Genomic DNA, 20,381 nt, shown 5'->3' on the forward strand with positions numbered 1-20,381 from the left:
ATCTTCCTGTTATGAGTGGTCAGAAAAGATCTCATCGACATAATTTTTGGAAAAACAGCCTCCTATTAGCGGAAAAGAATGTAACCAAAAGATGTCTTTACACATTTATAACCTCAGCTAAATTGTTCTTCTCTGTCCCCCTTGTTCACCAGAGCCCAGCTCATGACTCTCATGCCGATATTGCATACACATAATTCATACTAGGCTCCTGGGGAGAGATGAGGGCTGGAATGGTTTAATTATGTTTGCTAAGGATGAGACTTCCATCAAAATTAATAGCTCTAGACTGGTGTGGAGGCATCCAGCTTAGCTTAAGTGAATATGTTAATGCCAACATGCAGCAAATCCAACTCTTTTTGCACTTTTTCGCAATAAGTGGCCTCTTCAAAAATTCGCCTGGAGTTTTACTAAGAGTGACCTAATATAATTCCTGCTCCAGGTGGATGCTATCAATGCGCTCCTCAAAGGATCAGTCATAACCAAGGCCTTTGAAGAAACCAAGCACTTTCCAATGGACCACAGTTTGCAAGGTAAAAGAAAAACAGTTTGGTTGTATTAAATAATGTAATTTCCCAGAATACAACAAGCCCTTAACATTAAGAACTAGAGGTTCAGAAGTCAGTACACCCGAGTTCATGTACAAAATTGTGCACAGATAATTTGCACACACAGTTACAACAGTTATGTATGCAGTCACAATAACTGGACATATAAATGACCAGTGACGTGTTGACCATTGGTACTCTGTACTGTTCAGTGGGATCTCTACACATTATCCTGGAGGACTCACCTCTGTAGCACAACCCTAACAAGCTGATGGAGGGTCAAGTACTGCAGCTCTGTGGCACCCAAAAGTTCTGCATACGTTTGCTTAAGGAACTACTCCACATCTTTTTGGGGATGGATAATTGCCAGAGTAACACCACACACATAACACCAATACACATTCTGGAAATCAACCCATTCCTAAAGAGAGCACAAATGATGCTGTGTTTCTTTTCCTCAAAGAGGCTGATGGGAATTAGGCCTCGTGAGTTTGGTGACCAGAATGTGTTTTTTTCTCTCTGAAAAAGAGAGGAGTTTATTTCCTAAATATTTGCTACATTTCCTTTTCCTCTTGGAACGTAAACTCTTCTGTTATCTTGGCTGATCTTCAGGTGCTCTGGTCAAGGGCTCTCTCTCTTTCTTTTATCTCCTATTTTTAGCTACATTGGCAACTTGCATGGTCACTCTTCTTCAGAGTTAGGAGAGGCTCCTGTGAACGCTGTGGAAATGTTTTGAAAAGCCATGTTCCTGTGACATTTAAACAGCTGTAGAGTACCTATCACTGCCCTCACGTTCTTTGAATGCAGTAAGGAAATAGCAGCCACCCTGCATATATTTCCTTCAAGCTTTATTTTGTTTGTTTCACTTAAACACAGACTTGTCTATTCAAACTGGATCAATTGCATTGAAAGAGCCTTTCAGTTCACTGCAGCTTCAGGATGGTCCCATATTAGTCACCGGGAATCACACTACAGGAATAGACAAGCCCTGATTATAGTCAGCTGGAATCTTTTCCCAAATTACCTTCTTAATACAGTCCCGAGTTGGAAATAAGCATGAAAAGGAGAGCTTACCATGGTCACATCTCAGTGATGGGTGAGAATTTGCAAATCATCCTGTCTCTTTTTGGAGACAGTAATTTGGCACACAATATCACTGACACCAGAGTGTTTAGCTAAAGTGCATAACTGCATCATAAGGAATAGAATTTACCCTCTTCAGTTCAAAATACATAGATTTCTACCTGGTGAAGCAAAGCAGAATATTAACTAGCTTATACTTTCCCAGCAGCTGCAGCCTTAAGTAGAAAGAAAAGGAGTACTTGTGGCACCTTAGAGACTAACCAATTTGTTTGAGCATAAGCTTTCGTGAGCTACAGCTCACTACAGTATGCATCCGATGAAGTGAGCTGTAGCTCACGAAAGCTTATGCTCAAATAAATTGGTTAGTCTCTAAGGTTCCACAAGTCCTCTTTTTCTTTTTGCGAATACAGACTAACACGGCTGCTACTCTGAAACCAGCCTTAAGTAGGTGTGACAGTCAATCTCAGGGTTGGTCTGATTTCCCCCAGGAGGTGACACAGACACACTTGGCTATACATTAGAAGAGACAGAGAGAACCAGAGGGGAATGCTGAGCTTAGTTCTGCAGCTGTGGTGCTCAGGGATATATTTGTAATATATTGCAAAAGAAGTTAATCACACAGTTCCAGTGTATTGTGCATGTGAGTCGCATGCCTAATTTTTGTGTATGATGCTGAAAATATAAGAAGCTAGGACTCTGTTTTTGACAAGACTATAGGAAATAGCAATCTTTTTTTCCATCTGTATCAGACCCATTTAAGAAATTCCCTCACTGGTGATGGTTGCTGTAGGTGGTGTATTCATTGGTTAGGCCTATATGAAAGTTATACAGCTAATGAGCTACTCTGAGGCATCTCTCCACTGGCTGGACTAATTTCTCTCTTTTGCGGCAGAATTTAAACAGAAGGAAGAAACCACAATAAGGTGCCGGAATAATATTCAATTCAGTGTCCAAGAAGATCCCTGGAACCTTCCACTGCGTATCAAGAACCTTGTTGAAACCATTCAAAAACATGTGGAAGGTCTGTGAATGTGGGGTGGTCATTTATCAGTTTCAGTGTTAAAGGATTGTTTTGTTTCTAGAGATGAGCAAAACTGTAAAACTCATGGAAGTGAATAAAAAGGGGGAGGGGCCTGATCTGACGTTTTTGTTGAGTTCATTAGGGAGCTAAAAACCAGTTGCAGAGTTTGGAGCCAAACATTTCCACTGGTTGGGGTTGCTCTGACATTTGGTTTTGGCCCATACCTGATTGTTAAGGTACAAATTGTATCTATAGAAAAATCTTCCTTCCCTAAGTGCCCAGCAACTTTGCAAAATATTAAAATGGCATGGGTTTGAAATATCCAATTCTTGCTTTATTTTTGCCCTCATGCTAAAGAGCATAAGCGAACATCTTAGCTATCAGGGTCAGGAGGAAACATTCCTAAGGGGCAGGTTATTCTGTAACTGTCTAGTGCACAGTTTTGTTCAGTGTTTAATTTGTATGAAAGAGGTGCCAAGGCTCAAGCAATAAGGTGCTAGGGCTCAAGAATTTTTTCACTTTGATAACTGACGCGGCAAGCCCAGAGGGTGCTGGGGCTATTAACTGTCAAGCCTAGAGGTGCTCAGCCCGGGCAAGCCCTGGCACAAATTAAGCACTGTTTTTGTTTCACCTCCCTTGGAAGCTGCTGATAGGGGCCACGTCAGAGACAAGATGCCGTGCTAGGTAGACTTCTGGTCATCCAGTCTGGCGGTTAATTTTGTCCCCTAAGTTTAATATGGTAATTGAAATATAGGTTATAAATAGACCTGGATTTTAGAGGGAAGTGGGGAGAGTGGGTTATTATTCTTCCCAGTGATGATGTATTGCAGCACCACAACTGTGATTGAATGATCATGAGGAATTTTTTCTAATTGTCTTAGTCTACTTCCGAAGTCTGTAGGGACTGAATTGTGTCAGAGTGACTTACTTGCTGGTGTAATTTTAAAAAACATTGGAAGAAAATGAAATAGAAAAAAGGCAGATTCTGAAAGGAGATGAGTGAAGAAGATGGATGTAATCAGTCCCTGTAACTCCCTGAACCATTACATTTAAAAAATGTCTTGCTTAAAAAGCACCAGTAGGATTCAGGTAGAATGACTGAGTCTGGTGGTGTCTACTCAAGTGCAAGTCGCAGCACTGTAGTCACCTCTGTAGGGATTCCTCCACATGTGCAATTTGTTCCCTATAATTCATGGTAGTCGATGGAGCATTTAATCTATCAAGGATCCTGATTTATTCCTCGCTCCCTGTTTTATCAAATGTTTTTAGTGAGGATTAACTCTAGACAAAATAGAAATGGAGAGAGGTGTCAGCAGGGTACAATCAAATCCACCTTTGCATCATGTTTATCAGGTCCTTCCTTCTCTTTACTCTTTTAGATGGGAAGAATCAACTGCTTCTGGCCTTGCTAAAATGCACAGGTAAGGGCTTCTGGTTTGGGGTATTGGTGGAAAACTTTGCCATGCTGACAGATGTCCTAAAGTGTGTAGTTTGGCCGGCACGTGTACATGCATGCCTATGTTTGAATCGCTCTCTCCTGTTACAGAGATCACAATACATTATCCAACTAGTGGTGTGCTTGCAAATCTGGTTCAACCGCACTATTGATGACATTATGCCATCTCTTGTGCTCCTCATGCTGGGCAGCTTTTTCCTACTTCCTTTTTGCTCAGTCTTGCTTATGCTCCTGTATCACCAAGCATGTTGTAAATGTCATCAGACACCATATCCCTTTGCCCTTTCTTCATCTTCTTCCCCTTGTGTAAGCCTCATTCTCAGTTGGCCTCCACTGTTTCTTGATGCAGTGGAGACATGCAGCAAAAAACGAGACACTGTTGCACAATTCATGATGAGGTTGTGGGCCTGTCATTCTTTTCAAGCAGAGTACCGAGATAAGGCGTTTGGGTTTTGCCCTGTGTATAATTTCAGGATGTGCATTTCCTCTTTAACCAGCTCATTGTTTCCTCAGTGCACCTATATAAGCTCTTTTAGTGTTAACAAGAGCCAAACTTACATATCAAAGTCCTAAGGGCTTGATTCTGCCTTATTGAAGACAATGGGAGTTTTGTTATTGATTTTAATAGGAGCAGCCTAAGACCCTAAGGCTATGTTGCACAGCAATCTAAGACCAGGGTTAGAAGACACTGAGGTAGTAAATCCTGGGTTTGTTAACCTCACGCTTGAGAGTCTACAGTCATTTGTAACCTAGGTTAGGACCTGTTGAAACATGGGGCCCCAGCATCTACGCTGCATTATACGGCCCTGAGTCCAACCACCCATATCCCAGACTTTCTTGCGCCCTCCCAAAATGGGACCACTCTAGTTTTTTGTTCATGGTGTAGTGTGGGAAAACTTGGTTGTCCACCAAACTTGACTGTCCAGAGGACAAAATAGTCAGCCCTTGGGATTGGGGGACACTTTTGGCAGATTCCCAGAACATGAGTCCAGTGGGGCTGTGTATACACTGCAAATAATTTGGGCTTGGACTCTGGGACCTGACTTGACTCAGGCTTGGACCCTCCTCCCCCCTATATTGGCCTGGGACCCTGGCCTGAACCCTTGATTAGTGCAATTTGTGAGTAGATGGAAGGTGGGGGTGGGATTAGCCATTGAGTCTGAATCTGAACCCTGGACTTACATTGCAGTGTAGACGTACCCTAAGTTTGTACCAGAATACATTGCAGGCATCATTGTTACAAGGGGAAAAAACACACACTGGCAAATCAGATAACTCTCTCTCCCTATTTATGCAGTTACTTCACTGGCACATTTAAATAGCCATATTTTGTATCTGTAAAAAAGGCAATCCATAATAACAAACAATATACCCTCATCATTTGCTGGATCATTTTAAAAGATGGCTGAAAATCTGAGGCTTGATTCTAAGCTGCTCCAAGTGAGGGTGGGAGGCAAAGGTGGCTCTAAGCCACCTTTGTGCTTCCCCCAATCCTGAGGCCGGCTGGGGTCCAAACCGACCCCTGGTGTAAAGTACAGCTATAATGGCTTTGGCTCCGCCCCATCCTATCCCTCCTCCTCAGCCCTTTATGGAACACCCTTCATAGAGGGTGGAGAAGCAAGTGGTGTAGAGCTGGCTGTGCCACCTTTATGTCATCTACGGATTCCGTTGTCTGTAGTGCAGCCCTGAGCCCTCTTTGCTTCACCTCTAGCGATGCAAAGGAGACTTGCCCTGTGCTGAGGATCTGGCCCTTGGTCTTGATTGTCTTAGTTCTTTCATTGTTGCATTCTGTGCTTTATAAAAATAGTCTGTATCGTCAAAGCCTCGGTGTGATGTATTCAGCTTCGTTCTGCAGAAAACACTTTCTTGGAAACAAGAGAGGCTGCTATAACCTACCTACTGCATATCAGGAGAAACCCAAGGTGCCTAGGAAGCCTCTCTTCATTTATTCATGTGCTTCCCTTTCCTGCCCTTTGCATGTTCTTTGTACAATCTGCAGTCCCCTGAAGTGTGACACAGTTTATCTGGCCAGCATAAGACTGACTGGCAAGCTCAGTGGAAGCACAGTTAACACTGTGGAGATTCCCCCAGGCAAACATGAACCAAATGGTACCATTCATGGACGGTCATGTCTGGAAAACCTTCCTAACGTGGGAGGTAAGGGAAGTGGCATCGCTAATAGTGGAGACCCTGCTTCATGAATGCAGTTGTCAATGAAGGGGATCAGGCCAGGTCTGGCATTGATGACACAGGGGAGCCTCATCTAGCCCTTGTAATCCAGACAGATGGATAAATAGCCACAGGGCATCTGTCTGGGAGAAACAAAAGGAAGACTGGGCTGGAAAATCCTCTCTCTCACACACACACACACACACCCTCTACCCACTCCCAACAGGAGACAGATAACAGGAGCCCGTGCAAGGTGACTGCTCAAATCAAAGGTCATACAGAGATTGCCTTCTATTCCATCTCAGACAAACTCCCTCTGACTCCTTTGTGACTCTCTTCCCTTCTCTCTGGCAGATACTGAGCTGCAGTTGAGACGAGATGTCATTTTCTGCCAGTCCCTCGTGGCTGCTATTTGCACTTTCTCCGAGCAGTTGCTGGCTGCTCTCAACTACAGATACAATAACAATGGGGAGTATGAAGAGAGCAGCAGGGATGCCAGCAGGAAATGGCTGGAGCAGATAGCGGCCACTGGGGTTTTACTCCACTACCAATCCCTGCTGTCCCCCAGTGTGGTAAGAGAGATTCTAAAGAATGGGTTTCACAGTTCCACAGTGAATGCTGGCTCTCTTGGCCTCTTCAAGGTCACCTAGACACTTTCCTCCTACTCACCTCCTGGCCGGGTTTATCTATATGGAAACTCCTACCCCCTCAAGGAATCCGCTGTTATCCTCATCCTAATGTCCTACCCATCACACACTGATCCCCACAAATGCTAAACTACTGGCCTGGGCCAGGTGAACACATTTCACCACTGAAAGATAATAGACAGCCTGCCCCATAGAGAAGGGGCAGGTTGGTATTTTGCCAGAGAGGTTTCCTTGTCTGGAGTAATGCTGCCTTCTTTACTGTGGACTAATTTCACAGTTGCTGGGAAAGCGTGTGTGACCTGACCTCTGCTGGTGAGAAAATGAATTTCAACAAACAGACAAAAGTGGTTCTTGGTGTTCCCAGAGCTAAGAGCAAACTGCAAATCTGGTCCTTTCTCCATGTGCTGAGTGAAGGGGCAACCCAGGCAGTGGTATTAAAAGCTTCCTGTCATGCTGCCCTAACTATGTGTGCCAAGCCTGACCTGGAGGCACCACATCTAGGTTTGAGAAGGGCAGGACTCGTAAAATCCACTGGCCTGTGTTGAGTATGAAGCTCTCAGGCAAATGCCACCAACTTCTGCAGGATCTAAGCTAAAATAATAATTTTAGAAGGAAAATGAGTGTGAAGCTATGAAGGGAAATCAGGTCTGACAAAAGCAAGAGCTATGAGGGAGACACATTTTATGCCCATTGTTAAATAGAAACATGATCGACAATGTGTTAAATTAAATACAATCCAGTGCACATCTGTATTATTCCTTGAAATTGCAGGAGATGTGAGAACACAGATATTTTTCACCCTAACTAATTGGCTTCGTCCTCAGGGTAGTATGCGAGGAGGGGGTACATTTTGGAGAAGGGAGTTTACTCTCCAAGATCCGTTCATTGCTTTGACTTCCTTCAGAGTCTACCAAGAAGGGGGCCAATATTACCAATAGTGGTGAACCCCTGTCCACTAAGAACTGGGCTGAGGCAACCGACGCTCATTTCACACAGTTGTCAAATGGAAACAATCTTCATTCATTACTGACCTGGGCTGGATTTGGTGAAAGATTTGCTCTCCCCTCCCTATTCTCAGTCTCTTGAACCGTCCAGTTTTCCACACCTCTAATGTCTCTGCTTTTCTGCCTCAACTCTCCCTTTGGATAGATTACCCATTCATGTTTGTTTCTCTTCACCTCAGAAAGAAGAGCGCATCATGCTAGAAGACATCCCAGTCACCCTGTCTGAGCTGGATAAGGTTGCCTTTTATTTCAAGCAGCTGGACGAAAGCCTTGTAGCAAGTGAGATTTTTTAGGTTTTTCTATGAACTCTTCTTTCTTGCTTGTATTCCTGGTTAATTTACTCCATGATATTAAATCCTTCAGAAGTGCTCAATCCTGAAAGGTGCTGAGCATCTCTTGTGAAGTGACGCACTCCCACAACTTCCACGGAATGTAATGGGAGTTAAAGCCATGCAGCACCACACCCAAGGGTACATTGCGTGATTGGGCCCTAAAATGGTCACTCACATCCGCTCTCCCTGTTCTCTGGACCAGGTAGGAAAGCAACATAGCCAATCAGCTTTCTTCATAACCAGGACTACTGCTAGGACTTGCCTCATATGAGCAAGGAGGAGAGACTTAGTGAGATGAGTATCCCTTGCTATCTTTTATCAGACTGACTATCCATTTTGGAATATCTAGATTTAAACTGCAGGTTCAAATCCCATCTCCTTAGCCCCTTATCCTTCTAAGTCTGACATTTGGAATAGTAAGTATTTGTGTCTCTGTCAACTGTAGTGGCTAAAATGTAACAGAAATTATAATCATAACTGCGGGTAACTGCTGAGGACCTTGCCTCCAGACCTGTTAATTGACTGCATGATAGTAGGGCTAGTAGTGTCAGCCTCACTGCCTACATTCATCTAATGATGCCACTTGTAAATTCTCTACAGTTGGGAACCGCTGGGCCCTGCCTGTGTTTCTTGCCCAGCATGTGGAAAGATGACAGCTGGGGCAAGCAGCTCCAGACAGATGTTTATAATTCACCAGCCTTTCGGCAAGAGAACGGACACACATACTCTTTCCGTGTTTATCCAGTACAAGCTCACATGACAGGATTAAACATGTTTACTGCAGTAGTGCCTAGGGACAAGCTAAGAACAGGGCCCCATTGTGCTAGGTGATGTACAGATACAGAGTAGTAGACAGTCCCTGCTCCACAGTGTTTAGAAATCTGATCGAGGAGAAGAGACACACAGTGGGGAAAAGGGATCTGACGTACAAGCAAAACAATCAGCGTGATGGTATCAAACATCATGTTAATTGATGGCATGTCTTGTAAACAACATGCTTCTTCTGAGCACAGCATCTCCTTCGCTTACTACCACTTCTAACATTTCAGTAACAAGATGTTATTAAATGGATTGACATGCGCAGACACTGCTAGTCTCTCACAGCTGTTTTGGAAAAACACAAACGTCTTTATCTTTGTTTCCCCAGATACCCACGTCTTCTACCACATTGAAGGAAGTCGGCAGGCCTTGAAGATTATCTTTTACCTTGACAGCTACTACTTCTCCAAACTGCCGTCTCGCTTTCAGAATGGGGGAAGCTTGAAGCTGCACACGGTGCTCTTTACAAAAGGTGCCCACGAAATTCTTGACCAAGAAAAACAAGTGACGTGAATCTAATTAGGTGCTAAATATTTTAAGGTTCATTATTAAGGAATGACCATAAATTTGTTATTGAAACAAAACTGACAACTCCATTGAAAATATTTTAAGAGGCAAAAATTAACTTCTCCCCAGAATAATAATCTGATATTCTGGGGTGGGCGGTTAATATGCTGTAAGAAGGTTAGGTTGAGATGTTCGTGGGGAGCAGATTATCCCCACAGATGCTGCTGTGGGGTTTCTTGCACCTTTCTCTGAAGCATCTAATCAGAGACAGGATATTGGACTAGACATACCATGGGTCTGATCTAGTCTGGAAGTGTCCATGTTCCTATGCTACAGACTGGGATTTCTAAGGGACACATTTTCTGTGCACACATATGTGTGTATTCATAGAATCATCTGGGCTGAAAATCAAGGGACCTCTTGTGGACCAGCTAATTCACTGTCCTGCATTGCGGCATCCAGCATAGGATACTTCCTTCAATGCAACAACACTATGACCATATTCCAGTGATCTGGTACCATAGTACCCCTTGCCCTTTGAGGAGTCATAATGAAAACTGTGGTTCACAGAAGACATCCCTACTGAGGGAAATAAATTCATCTTATTTTTCACATGGTTGGTCTTTGACGTGTTTTGGCAGCTACCTAGTAGGAGGATGAACTAGAGAGACAATCAGAGTAATATATTTATTAAAAATCTTGTCTCCTTCCAGCTCTTGAAAGCCCAGATAGCCAGCCACAGCCAGGTGACTCATCTCTAGAAGAACTCCTGCAACAGATTAATGGCGTCTCACTTGAAAAAGTGCAGCAATATTACCGTAAACTCAGGTAATGTGCCTCTCCGCCCATCCCCTAATAAAAAAAGAAAAAGGTGCTGTTTGTTCAGGACCTTTCACAGACAGATTTTTCTTTCCTGGTGGCCTCATGTCTTCTACACAGTGATTATTTGGAGAAGCCAGTGATATGGAAAGGAGAGTTCTAGGAAAGAAGATATTCCATTTAAGTTTCACATGTTGTTTTTTAATCAGAAGGTGTTTTTTTTAATCTTTGGTGTATAGAAAACTTCTTACATTATTTAGCGAAAAATAGCCTTAATTGTAAACTCCTCCTGGAATATAGGAATGTGTCAGAAACAATTTCCATCCAATTGGGACTTCAGATTTTTGACTGGAGCTAAAGTTAAACTAAAAAGACTTTTTGTTAGTCTTCAGTCACTATAGAAAGAAACAATCCAAGTGCTTCAGTAAGAAAATACACCATCTTGGACGACAGGACTTCCCTTTCATATCCATCTGAGATGTTATGCAGTACTTAGTGAAGTGAGATGCTCACCAACTAATCTAATTCTTAATGGCTAATTGCAGGACATTTTACCTTGAGAGATCCAACTTGCCTACTGATTCCAATACAACAGCAGTGAAGATTGACCAGGTATTATTATTATTATTATTTATATTGTGGCAGTACCTTACAGCCCCAGTAATGGACTAGAGCTCTCTAGTACTAGGTGTGATACAAACACAGAACAAATAGACAGTCCCTGCCCAAAGATCTTGAATCAGACCATCTGAGGATCCGTTAGAGTTCTGTCACCCAGAAATCTGATGCCTGCAATCACTTTAGAAATGATCACTTAAGTCTATTTTTTTTGAGAATTTTGTTCACAACATACAGTACAATAAAAGCAACATCTCCCAGGCCCTTACCTAAAGCTCAATTCCATAGTAAACACAGCCTGTATTTGGGGCAGATGCTTCATGTGAATGTTTGCGCATGCTGTAGAAGCAAACCGAGATTTGGCTGTTTTTATTATAGTGGAGACAATTCAGGGACTCCCCTGTCAGTGCAGTTATTAACATATACTGGAAAGTAGATTGATATGATTTGTGTTCACTTGCAACAGACTGTTTCAAACCCTTGCCAAGTCCTCACTTTTTTGTGCAGAAAATCGTATCAACTGTGAATAGTTGTTACTTTAGATCTACCAAGGAGCTGTTACCATAGAGTATTAGACATAGGAAAAAAGCTCTTATAAGAGTCTATATAAATGAAGGAGTAAATATGCCACTGATGCATGTGTTCACTGTTCCTGTGTAGCTTATTCGCCCCATTAATGCAATGGATGAGCTGTGCAGACTGATGAAGTCCTTTATTACAAAACCCACCCAGTCGGGATACTCTAGTAGTAACACCCCAGGAGCTGGGCTGCTGCCTATATCCTCAGAGCTCTGTTACCGCCTCGGAGCCTGTCAGATTGCCGTGTGTGGCACTGGGATGCAGAGGTGAGATTTAAGAAACCCTCCGTGGTACTGTTGTGATACTAACTTTTTTTCTGTATAAGAATCTAAGCATCTAAGCAATGCATCTGAGCCAGTTACATACTGCTAGCGAGAGATGGGCCCCTACAACTGAGAATGAAAGAAGCCCTTCTGTTGGCAAGGTTTATTTTCCGGGGGTTGTGACTTCTAGCACTGCCGTACAGTGGTTGAGACTCAATGTCCCAATGCAACTTCTAAGAACCTTTGCTGGGTGGGCATAGAGCAAATGTCTTTCAGTCAACACAGTTTTCGATCACAGAGGTGACCTCCTCTAATAAACCGTTTTAAAATCTTTTTTTGTACATGCTAATAAAACCATTTTATTAAATGGCCCAAAATTTGTGTGTTAAAAATAACTCATTTTCAGAAGATTTTTAGCTCATGGAAGGCACTGATGTGAACCACCAGCAATGAGACACAGCCATGTGATAGCGCCATCTGAAATCACAACAGTGTAGCTTCTTGAGCTTACCTGGTGTGGGAGAGGTGTCATGAGCTGGGCTGCAGAACTGGTTATATATTTTTATATGGGAAGCCAGAAAGTAAACATAAAAATGGTGTAGTGGCCAAGTTAATTTGCAGTTACTAGCCAAATAGCTTTGTTAAAAGTCGTAACTCGAGACTTTGTTAAAACTCATAAGTAATTTTAAAAAATGGTTTGTGGATTATCATTCCCTTATGTACCCATGTCCAGAAGTACATTGAGTGTGTCCCTGGAACAAGCAGCCATACTGGCTCGAAGTCATGGACTTTTACCCAAATGTATCATGCAGGCTACAGACATCATGAGAAAGCAAGTGAGTATTTAGGTTCTTCCTATTACTACTTCCTTAGTTGGATCACCTGCATGCCACTATCTTAATCCCTGGGATCTCTTTTTGTGGAGTTACCAGTTAATTTCTCTGTGGAGATGTGTGTTGTGCATATACACACCCACATCCAGACATTGTAAAATATGTACAACTGCATGCATACTTTGCAGGAGCAAATTCTAACATTTGCATGTGTGAACATTAGGCTATTTAAAGTTCATACCTAGGGTTACATTATTTAAATTGTGTGCACAGATGTTTGAAAAATATACAGAATGTGCAGGTATATGCCCTTGTAAAGTATGTGTATAAACACGTACAAAAGAAAAGGAGGCCGGTGTTTGAAATGTAGGCCATATAGTGTACTTATATACATCCTGTATATTCCATAATGTGTTCTCATGCATACAACGCTATATGGTGGCAATCTCCTAGTGTTAGACAGCAGTGCTTGTAAAGTGCTTTGGGACTTCTGTCATCTTAAGTAAACGCAGATGGCTGATGTACCTACCAAGTGGATTCCAGAGCTACTAAAAGTAGTTAATGGATTGTCAGATAGAAATCAGACTCCTGTTACAATATTTTCCCTTAAGGGTCAGATGTTTTATTGATATCATCAATGCCATAAGTTCTGTGTTTCCTTAGGGACCCAGGGTTGAAATCTCTGCTAAAAATCTCAAAGTGATGGATCAGATGCCGCAGTCTGCACCCCGGTAGGTTATATACAGTATATGTTATCTGAGTATTTGTGATGCATCTTTGCACCCAGCTGTGACATTTCCTTCTCAAATTGACAAGTTCTTCAGCAGCAATACACAGAACTATCCCAGCCATCACTATACTAAACCAAGTGCACCAGTATTTAAAAAAGCTTTGTTTCAAATCCCCTGTCACTCACCATTAACTTGTGTTGTCTAAATAAAACATCACTGCTGATTTTTTTTGACAATGGGAATGCGTTGCTAAAGCTCAGTGGCTGTCAGTTATCTGTGGAATGCTGAGGAGCAGAAATTCTTGAACGGCAGATCTGACTGCAACTATGTAAAGATAATTCATGAGCTAATACTTTGGCCAGAGCGCCCATGAACTGTCTGGAGTAGCCTGAGTGTCTCATGATTTACTGCAGAGTGGGTTTAAGAGCAAGCAGTTCAGATCAGAGTGAATTTATGGTGATGCAATTTCTAGAAGAATCAATTGCCCAAAGTTATAGCCATTCTGTTATCTGAGGGTCAAATCTTTAGAGGTGCTATACACCTGCAAATCCCACTGACTCCAATAGGAGCTGAAGATACTCGTGTCTCCCTGAAGGACATAATTTCAGGTGGTTTTTACTATCTTTATTTCTGAGAGAGATTTTTTAACCCATTTCCCCTCTCTCTGTCCCCCACACCTCCTCCCAAACAGACCCAGGAGAGAGAGGAGGGTTCCATTATAGCTTCATTGAACATTCATAGAATGCTAGGGCCGAATCCTGCTCGGCTAGGCAAGTAGCCAATGGAAGTCATCTGCTCCTATGGAAGTTAATGGGATTCATTTGAGTAAAGCAAGTCAGCTCTGGCCCTTGAAATGAGCAGTGGAAAAGATCATTTAGGTATACAGCATTCCTCCTGGATAGTGCAGGTTTATTCTATTATAGTGTTTTATCTGATCCACTTTTGAAAACCTATGAGATGGGGCTTAGATCATAGTATATTTCAGTGTCAGTTTTTCCTTTTCATCCAGTTTCTCTGACCTATACCCCATTGGACCACCCTAAATAATTCCACACCTTCGGTGGCAGCTGCACCCTTTAGGTCAGTGGTTCCCAAACTAGGGGCGCCGCTTGTTCAGGGAAAGCCACTTGTAGGCCGGGCCAGTTTGTTTACCTGCTGCATCTGCAGTTCGGCCGATCGCACTCCCAGTGGCTGTAGTTTGCCGCTCTCGGCCAATGGGAGCTGCAGGAAGCGGCGCCGGCTGAGGGACGTGCTGGCCGCCGCTTCCCGCAGCCCCCATTGGCCTGGAATGGCGAACCGCAGCCAGTTGGAGCTGCGATTGGCCGAACCGACGCAGCAGGTAAACAAACCGGCCCGGCCCGCCAAGGGCTTTTCCTGAACAAGCGCTGCCCCTAGTTTGGGAACCAATGCTTTAGGTGCGTGTAGAAAGTTATTTCAAGCATGTGGCATCAAAACAGTGGTTGAGGTGAAGTTATCTGTAACACAGTTTGGCCTCGTTTTGCTTTCTCAGAGACCTTTCACAGGGAACAATATTTTGGTTCTACTACATTCGCCCCCTCTCGGATTCTGAGTACCAGCTCCCTAAGGGATGAATATGCACTGTCTACATGTGACTTTGTGCCATATCCCAAATGTCAAGCATCACAATTCAAGCAGCCGTGACATTTCCCCCTTTTAATGAATATTCATTACCTATTATCCATTTTTATGATCCTAAAGGTGGAATGTGTTTGAAGTAATTCAGGATAAATAACACTGGAACTGTACTTGTGATTTACAAAGTAGAGTGAAGGAGAGAAAAGCCTCATATTTGATTTTAGGGTTTTAGAGAGCCGTTCATTTTAGAAAACTTGCATTTGAAAAGTCTAGAGACACAGGTTCTTATTTGGTTTTATCAGTGTGAAGTGCATAAGACTAAATGGAACGAAAATGAGCAAAAGTACATTAATTTCAGGTAAACTGAATTTGGGCTAAGTATCAGGAAACATTTCCTAGCAGTGAGGCCTGTTAGGTTGTGGAATAATCTTGGAAGGGAAGTTATGGAAGGCCCCATCATTTGACTTATTTAAACTTAAACTGGCCAAAGCCCTGGAAAATACGCTACAGGGAACCGTCATGTATTTGGGAGCTAGACAAGATGCTGAAAGTGGGGATTTTTTCATCTCCAATTTCTAGTATTTTTAAATGTCTCTGTAAACAAGAGGAAATCAAACCCTATTGACATTGACATTCAAGTACATTGAATGACATCACAGTGGAATGAGACTTGTCTCGGTTAAAAAGGTCCAGGAAAAATAATAAAAAACTTAGTGAAAATCATAATTTATGGATTGCCAACTGCTAAGGGCCAAAATCTGACTTGGGTTGCACAGGGGTGGAGTAAGGTCTCAAAAATAAAAGACATTTTTTAAGATAACACCTCTGTGGTTTAATTAGCAATTCTCTAGTGGCACATTTAGTTTGTGAAATGATTAATAATTACAACGAGCTGAATCTTTCCTGTCAATCCGGTCAATGAGTGCTTTTTAGAGTGATAAAGAAGCTGAATGTCACATGCTAATTCTAACAACTTTTTATTATCATTATTCCATGTAACACCAACTTTTAATCCTCCCTTATAGACTCTACAGGCTGTGTCAGCCACCTTTAGATGGGGACTTATAAAAATGAAAGAGACACCCATGTTATGGAGTCAATAAAATGTTCAGCTGAAAGCAACCCTGCCCGAGGACCATGTCAACTGACACCGGTGGTGTTAAATGGAGATGGGAGGATATGGTGCTGGGTGTCTCGTGTTCGGTGAGAGATGAATCTGCAACGCCCACCTGCTGAGAACTCCTACAGTATATGGGCAAAGATTCTTACGGTTCCTTGGCTTATTGGAGAAGTTCTCTAACCATAAACACTCTTGAGCTGAGACAAACGAACTGCCTTCTGCCAGAATGCCCAGAAGGAATAGCAATTCCATGTCAAGAAACTGCAGCTTTACTAATGACTCAGCTGCGCTACTGGCTGAAAGTTGTGGCCTTCAAGTTATGGATCCGTAAAGCAAAAGCAAGACGAAGCACATCTACTATCCCAATAATGTATCTGGCATCCATTTAATTGCCAGCATAATTTTGGTCAGTGGTCTTGAGTAACAGCATCAGAAATACCACTGATTTAACATACTGACCTGCACTTTTGAACCATGAGTAACTCAAGTTTCTGGTTTATTTCCATATGAATATAAAGTATTTCTTCTAGAGTCGTTTTCCTCTTCAGCCCAGTGAGAACCAATCTCTGTATGCTGCAGAGTATACATTCCATAATACTTCTTACCATTACTTCCTCTTACTTACTGTAGCGTTCACGTTTGGGATTAACATTTTTTACTAATGGTCTATTATGTATTCTGGAAATACAATAATATTTTACAGGAGAGTTTGGCAATGAAGGATTTTTTAGGAGAAATTACAAAGAAAATAAATTGCAGTCTTATACTCTGATTATTTGAACAGATGTAGTTTTTAAAACCAGGTCAGAAGAACTATAATTATTTATGTGGAGTAGAGTATCTGTTTTGGATCATGTTATTATATATACAAGATTTAAATAAAAATTATATTGTTTAAAATGGGACCAATATGCTGGCAATTACACAGCTAATCCCAGTTTACTGGAAACAATTCTACATTATTTAAAATCTTTCAATATTTAAGTAGTCTTTAATACAGTTATTAAAATGTATTAGGAAGGCTTTTAAGTTAAAAGAAAAAGGAATCATGTATATAATGTACTTTATTTTTTTCCTATTTCAAAATTGTTCTCCATTCTATCAGTATTAGCATTAGTGCAGTAATTTTTTCCAAATTACTGGCTGATACTCATTGAGAATGTCAGCAGTCTCAGGCCAGAAATAATGTTCTTTTGGAGTGAGTGCCTTAATAATGATTCACCTATATCTAACAAAATTCCACAGCAGTGGGGGAACCTAACATTATTGTCTCTCGCTATAGAAAAGCCATAGTCTCTTTTAAAACCATTCATTGTTGGGAGACTCCAGGAACTGTTTGGCGTGATGGACATTCTAGAGAATGAAGGTTTTCTTTTGTTTCGTTTTGTTTTTTGTGCTGAACAGGGCATTAATGAACTCCAGTTTTATTTGGTTAACAATCCAATCCATCCCAAATATAAAGTTAAAAATCATCTCTTCCCACCTGACTGTGAAGGTTTTTTTAATTTGATTTCTTCAACTAGCACAAAATAACTTACTACAAGTTTTGAGGGGTTGTGTTGGCTTCCTGAATTATTAAATGTTTTTAACATTTTTGTTTCTTTCATTCTCAGACTGATTTTTTTTGGGGGGGGGGGGAGTAGGAGAGAACACACTTTTGTTTGTTTTATTTACTTTTCAGTATTCCTTCTGACCCACCTCAGTCCACAGCTGAGGCTTATGTGACTCAGTCTCCTGTTACATCTCAGACACAGGCATCAGTTACTGTAGAATCCATTGCACTGCAGTCAGATCAGCAGAACATTGTTTCAAAGCAGTTTGTGCTTCTTCATAATCTTGGAAGACTTAATCTTGCCATTTGCTGTTGAAAAGAATGATATTTCTTGAAAAATCCCCTAACTTAAAATTAACTGTAATGATATGTAAAGAAAAACTATTGAAACACCCAAGAAGTAAAAACATAGGGGTCAGTATCCTCTCCTGGGGTAAATCAGCATAGTTTTGTTGACTTCAGTGGATCTGATTTAAACTGCCAGATGAGGATCCTGACCTACATGTATACAGTTCGTACAGACAAAGGCGCATAGAAGATGATCTAAGGGCATTTACACTGTGCACTGTTTTACATTAAAATGTATGTGTTATTCTCATTAAATACATGCTAGAACATTTTATTATTAAAAGTTGGTTTATATTACAATGAAAGAGGATATGATTTTATTTATATAAGTTATCCCTTTAGTTCTTTGTTGGACAGAATTTAGGACTTTGCAGAGCTATGAAAGGTCAAAAGTTGAAGGTGTTTTTGATATCTGATCAAACTGACTCGGCAGTGCTGAGCTCTTCCTGTTTGTGCAGTACCACCTACAGATGCGGTTTCACTTCAGAATTCTTATTAAAAATAGAACAGAGCAGTTCTGAGGCTGAATAATTGCAAAGTTTGAGGCCAGGCCTGAAAAAGTGAGCAGAGTTAGAGTCAGAAGGTGATGCTCATGCTAAACTACAACTGAGGTCAGCAGAGCAGGCTCAGGCTATAGAATCTTCAGGACTAAAACCAAAGTCAGAGTCAAACCCCAGGATATCCCTGCAACTGGGCCACATCTGTTCTGGCTGGCTAGGATGAGCAAATAGTTGAAGTCGTCTCCTGCTTTGTCCATGAGGTTTTGCACTGTGTGTGCAAGCACCGGCCAAGCAGCCTCCCTCTCCATGATGCATCATAGAGAGTCGCTTTACAGTATCAGTGCGTGTGTGGAGGGGCGGAGCAGGGTCCCCCTAAATGGGCTCTTCTCTGTTTGGAACTAAAGAAACAAACTATTACTGCTCATTTGATCCTAGCTCTTCTGAATAAGCAGGCATGGGATCTGGATTTTAGAGTTGGTGGGATCCATCTTGCAGCCTTTCTACAGGTATAACTCCCACTGAAGTCAGCGGCAGTTCCACATCTGAAAAGACTGTGAGATCCAGCTTAAATACTTCATGGGCCCAATTTTCAGGTAATTCTCAACCTAGCCTTTCATTCTGTAGGCAAAATGCCACATTTGCAATTTAGCATTCACAGCAAACTACAGGCACAATAGGTAACACTTGAACATCCGCTTTCTTTGTGCCTGTAAACAAGCCATTCAATGTCCAGTTAGCTGATATCATTGCATGTACAAAATTGTTAGTGCAAGTATTTATGGACAGAGTTGCAACCACAAAATTAGAGGACTACTGCCTTTCAAGCTTGAATTGACATCTACAATTTCCTTTGGTTCCTTTAACCCTGGAACCCTGGTAGGTGCTAGACATACCCTCAAACTAACCTACATGCTTTAATGTACCTATTTATCCTTCAGTTCATCCCAAATCCCCAAAGAAATGACAGCACTCATCACATCCCAAGGCATCACCTGATATACTGCAGGATACTGCAGCCTAGTAGTTAGAGCAGTGGAAATACAGACTGATTGGGTCCCTATAGTTTACTCCCAGATGTCACTGATTTTATGCATCACTTAGCCTCTCTGTGCCTCATTTTAGACATCTGTAAAATGGGAAATGTAACATTTCCCTATCTCCCAGGGGGCTTGGGAAGCTTACTTACAGTACATAATGTTTGCATGGCACTTTGAGATCATCCCTATTGCAGTGTTTATTATTAGCAGCATACACCTGCACATCTGAAGAAACTTCTGCAGGCTCCCAGTAAGGGGAAGCAGACTGAGATGGAGTCACCTCTTGTAAAAATAATCTCCTGTATGCCTCTGGCCAGGAGCTAACAGTTTGGTTCCCTGATATTCATAGGAGCAGAAAGAAATGTTGCCTAAAGAGAAGTGCAGGTCTCAGGAGGGATCCTTTGTGATGATGGGCAATAAAACACAGTTCTGTTCCATTACTGCACGACAGAGTAGGGTAGGAGTCTAGCTTTACTCAAATCTAGCCTGTCAAGTGGTTTAGGTCTAAAATTGTAATTGCCTGCAAATTGTGAGATTTTTAATGTTGGTATGTTTTTACCATTCCCCACTCCATTTGCAATGAACTTAAATATGCACATAAAAAGCCTATCATTATGCTGCTAAGCCATGGGCTCCATAAATAACAATGCTCGGGCTCCTTCTGCTGAAGCTACAGAATGTCTGCACCTGAACAAAGGACCTTCTTTAGTCTGCTAAAAAGTGTTCTAAGGGGTTGTTCCAGTAAACATGTATCACACAAGTGAGTACAACAAGGCTGCATCTGCCTGGGTGTATTTGCCAC

At 41.9% G+C, this 20,381-nt stretch overlaps 1 protein-coding gene across 2 annotated transcripts in view; it reads left to right on the top strand.

Moving 5' to 3' along the window:
• Nucleotides 1–18,331, top strand: part of PREX1 (phosphatidylinositol-3,4,5-trisphosphate dependent Rac exchange factor 1) — a 220,968-nt gene extending 202,637 nt beyond the window's left edge. Inside the window, exons 29-40 of one of the 2 annotated variants that reach the window (XM_077832160.1) lie at nt 440–530; nt 2,521–2,649; nt 4,029–4,070; nt 6,629–6,846; nt 8,105–8,204; nt 9,405–9,548; nt 10,297–10,411; nt 10,948–11,014; nt 11,681–11,865; nt 12,596–12,698; nt 13,359–13,426; nt 16,048–18,331. In XM_077832160.1, coding sequence (XP_077688286.1) covers nt 440–530; nt 2,521–2,649; nt 4,029–4,070; nt 6,629–6,846; nt 8,105–8,204; nt 9,405–9,548; nt 10,297–10,411; nt 10,948–11,014; nt 11,681–11,865; nt 12,596–12,698; nt 13,359–13,426; nt 16,048–16,090 — 1,305 coding nt within the window. In that variant the 3' untranslated portion in view covers nt 16,091–18,331. Of the gene's footprint in view, nt 1–439; nt 531–2,520; nt 2,650–4,028; nt 4,071–6,628; nt 6,847–8,104; nt 8,205–8,288; nt 8,434–9,404; nt 9,549–10,296; nt 10,412–10,947; nt 11,015–11,680; nt 11,866–12,595; nt 12,699–13,358; nt 13,427–16,047 lie in introns of those variants that run through there. The other variant, XM_077832161.1, reaches the window with a different exon arrangement.
• The last annotated feature ends 2,050 nt before the right edge of the window (nt 18,332–20,381 follow it).

The sequence above is a fragment of the Eretmochelys imbricata genome, chromosome 13 (genome assembly GCF_965152235.1).
Source record: "Eretmochelys imbricata isolate rEreImb1 chromosome 13, rEreImb1.hap1, whole genome shotgun sequence".
Classification (NCBI taxonomy): Eukaryota; Metazoa; Chordata; order Testudines; family Cheloniidae; genus Eretmochelys; species Eretmochelys imbricata.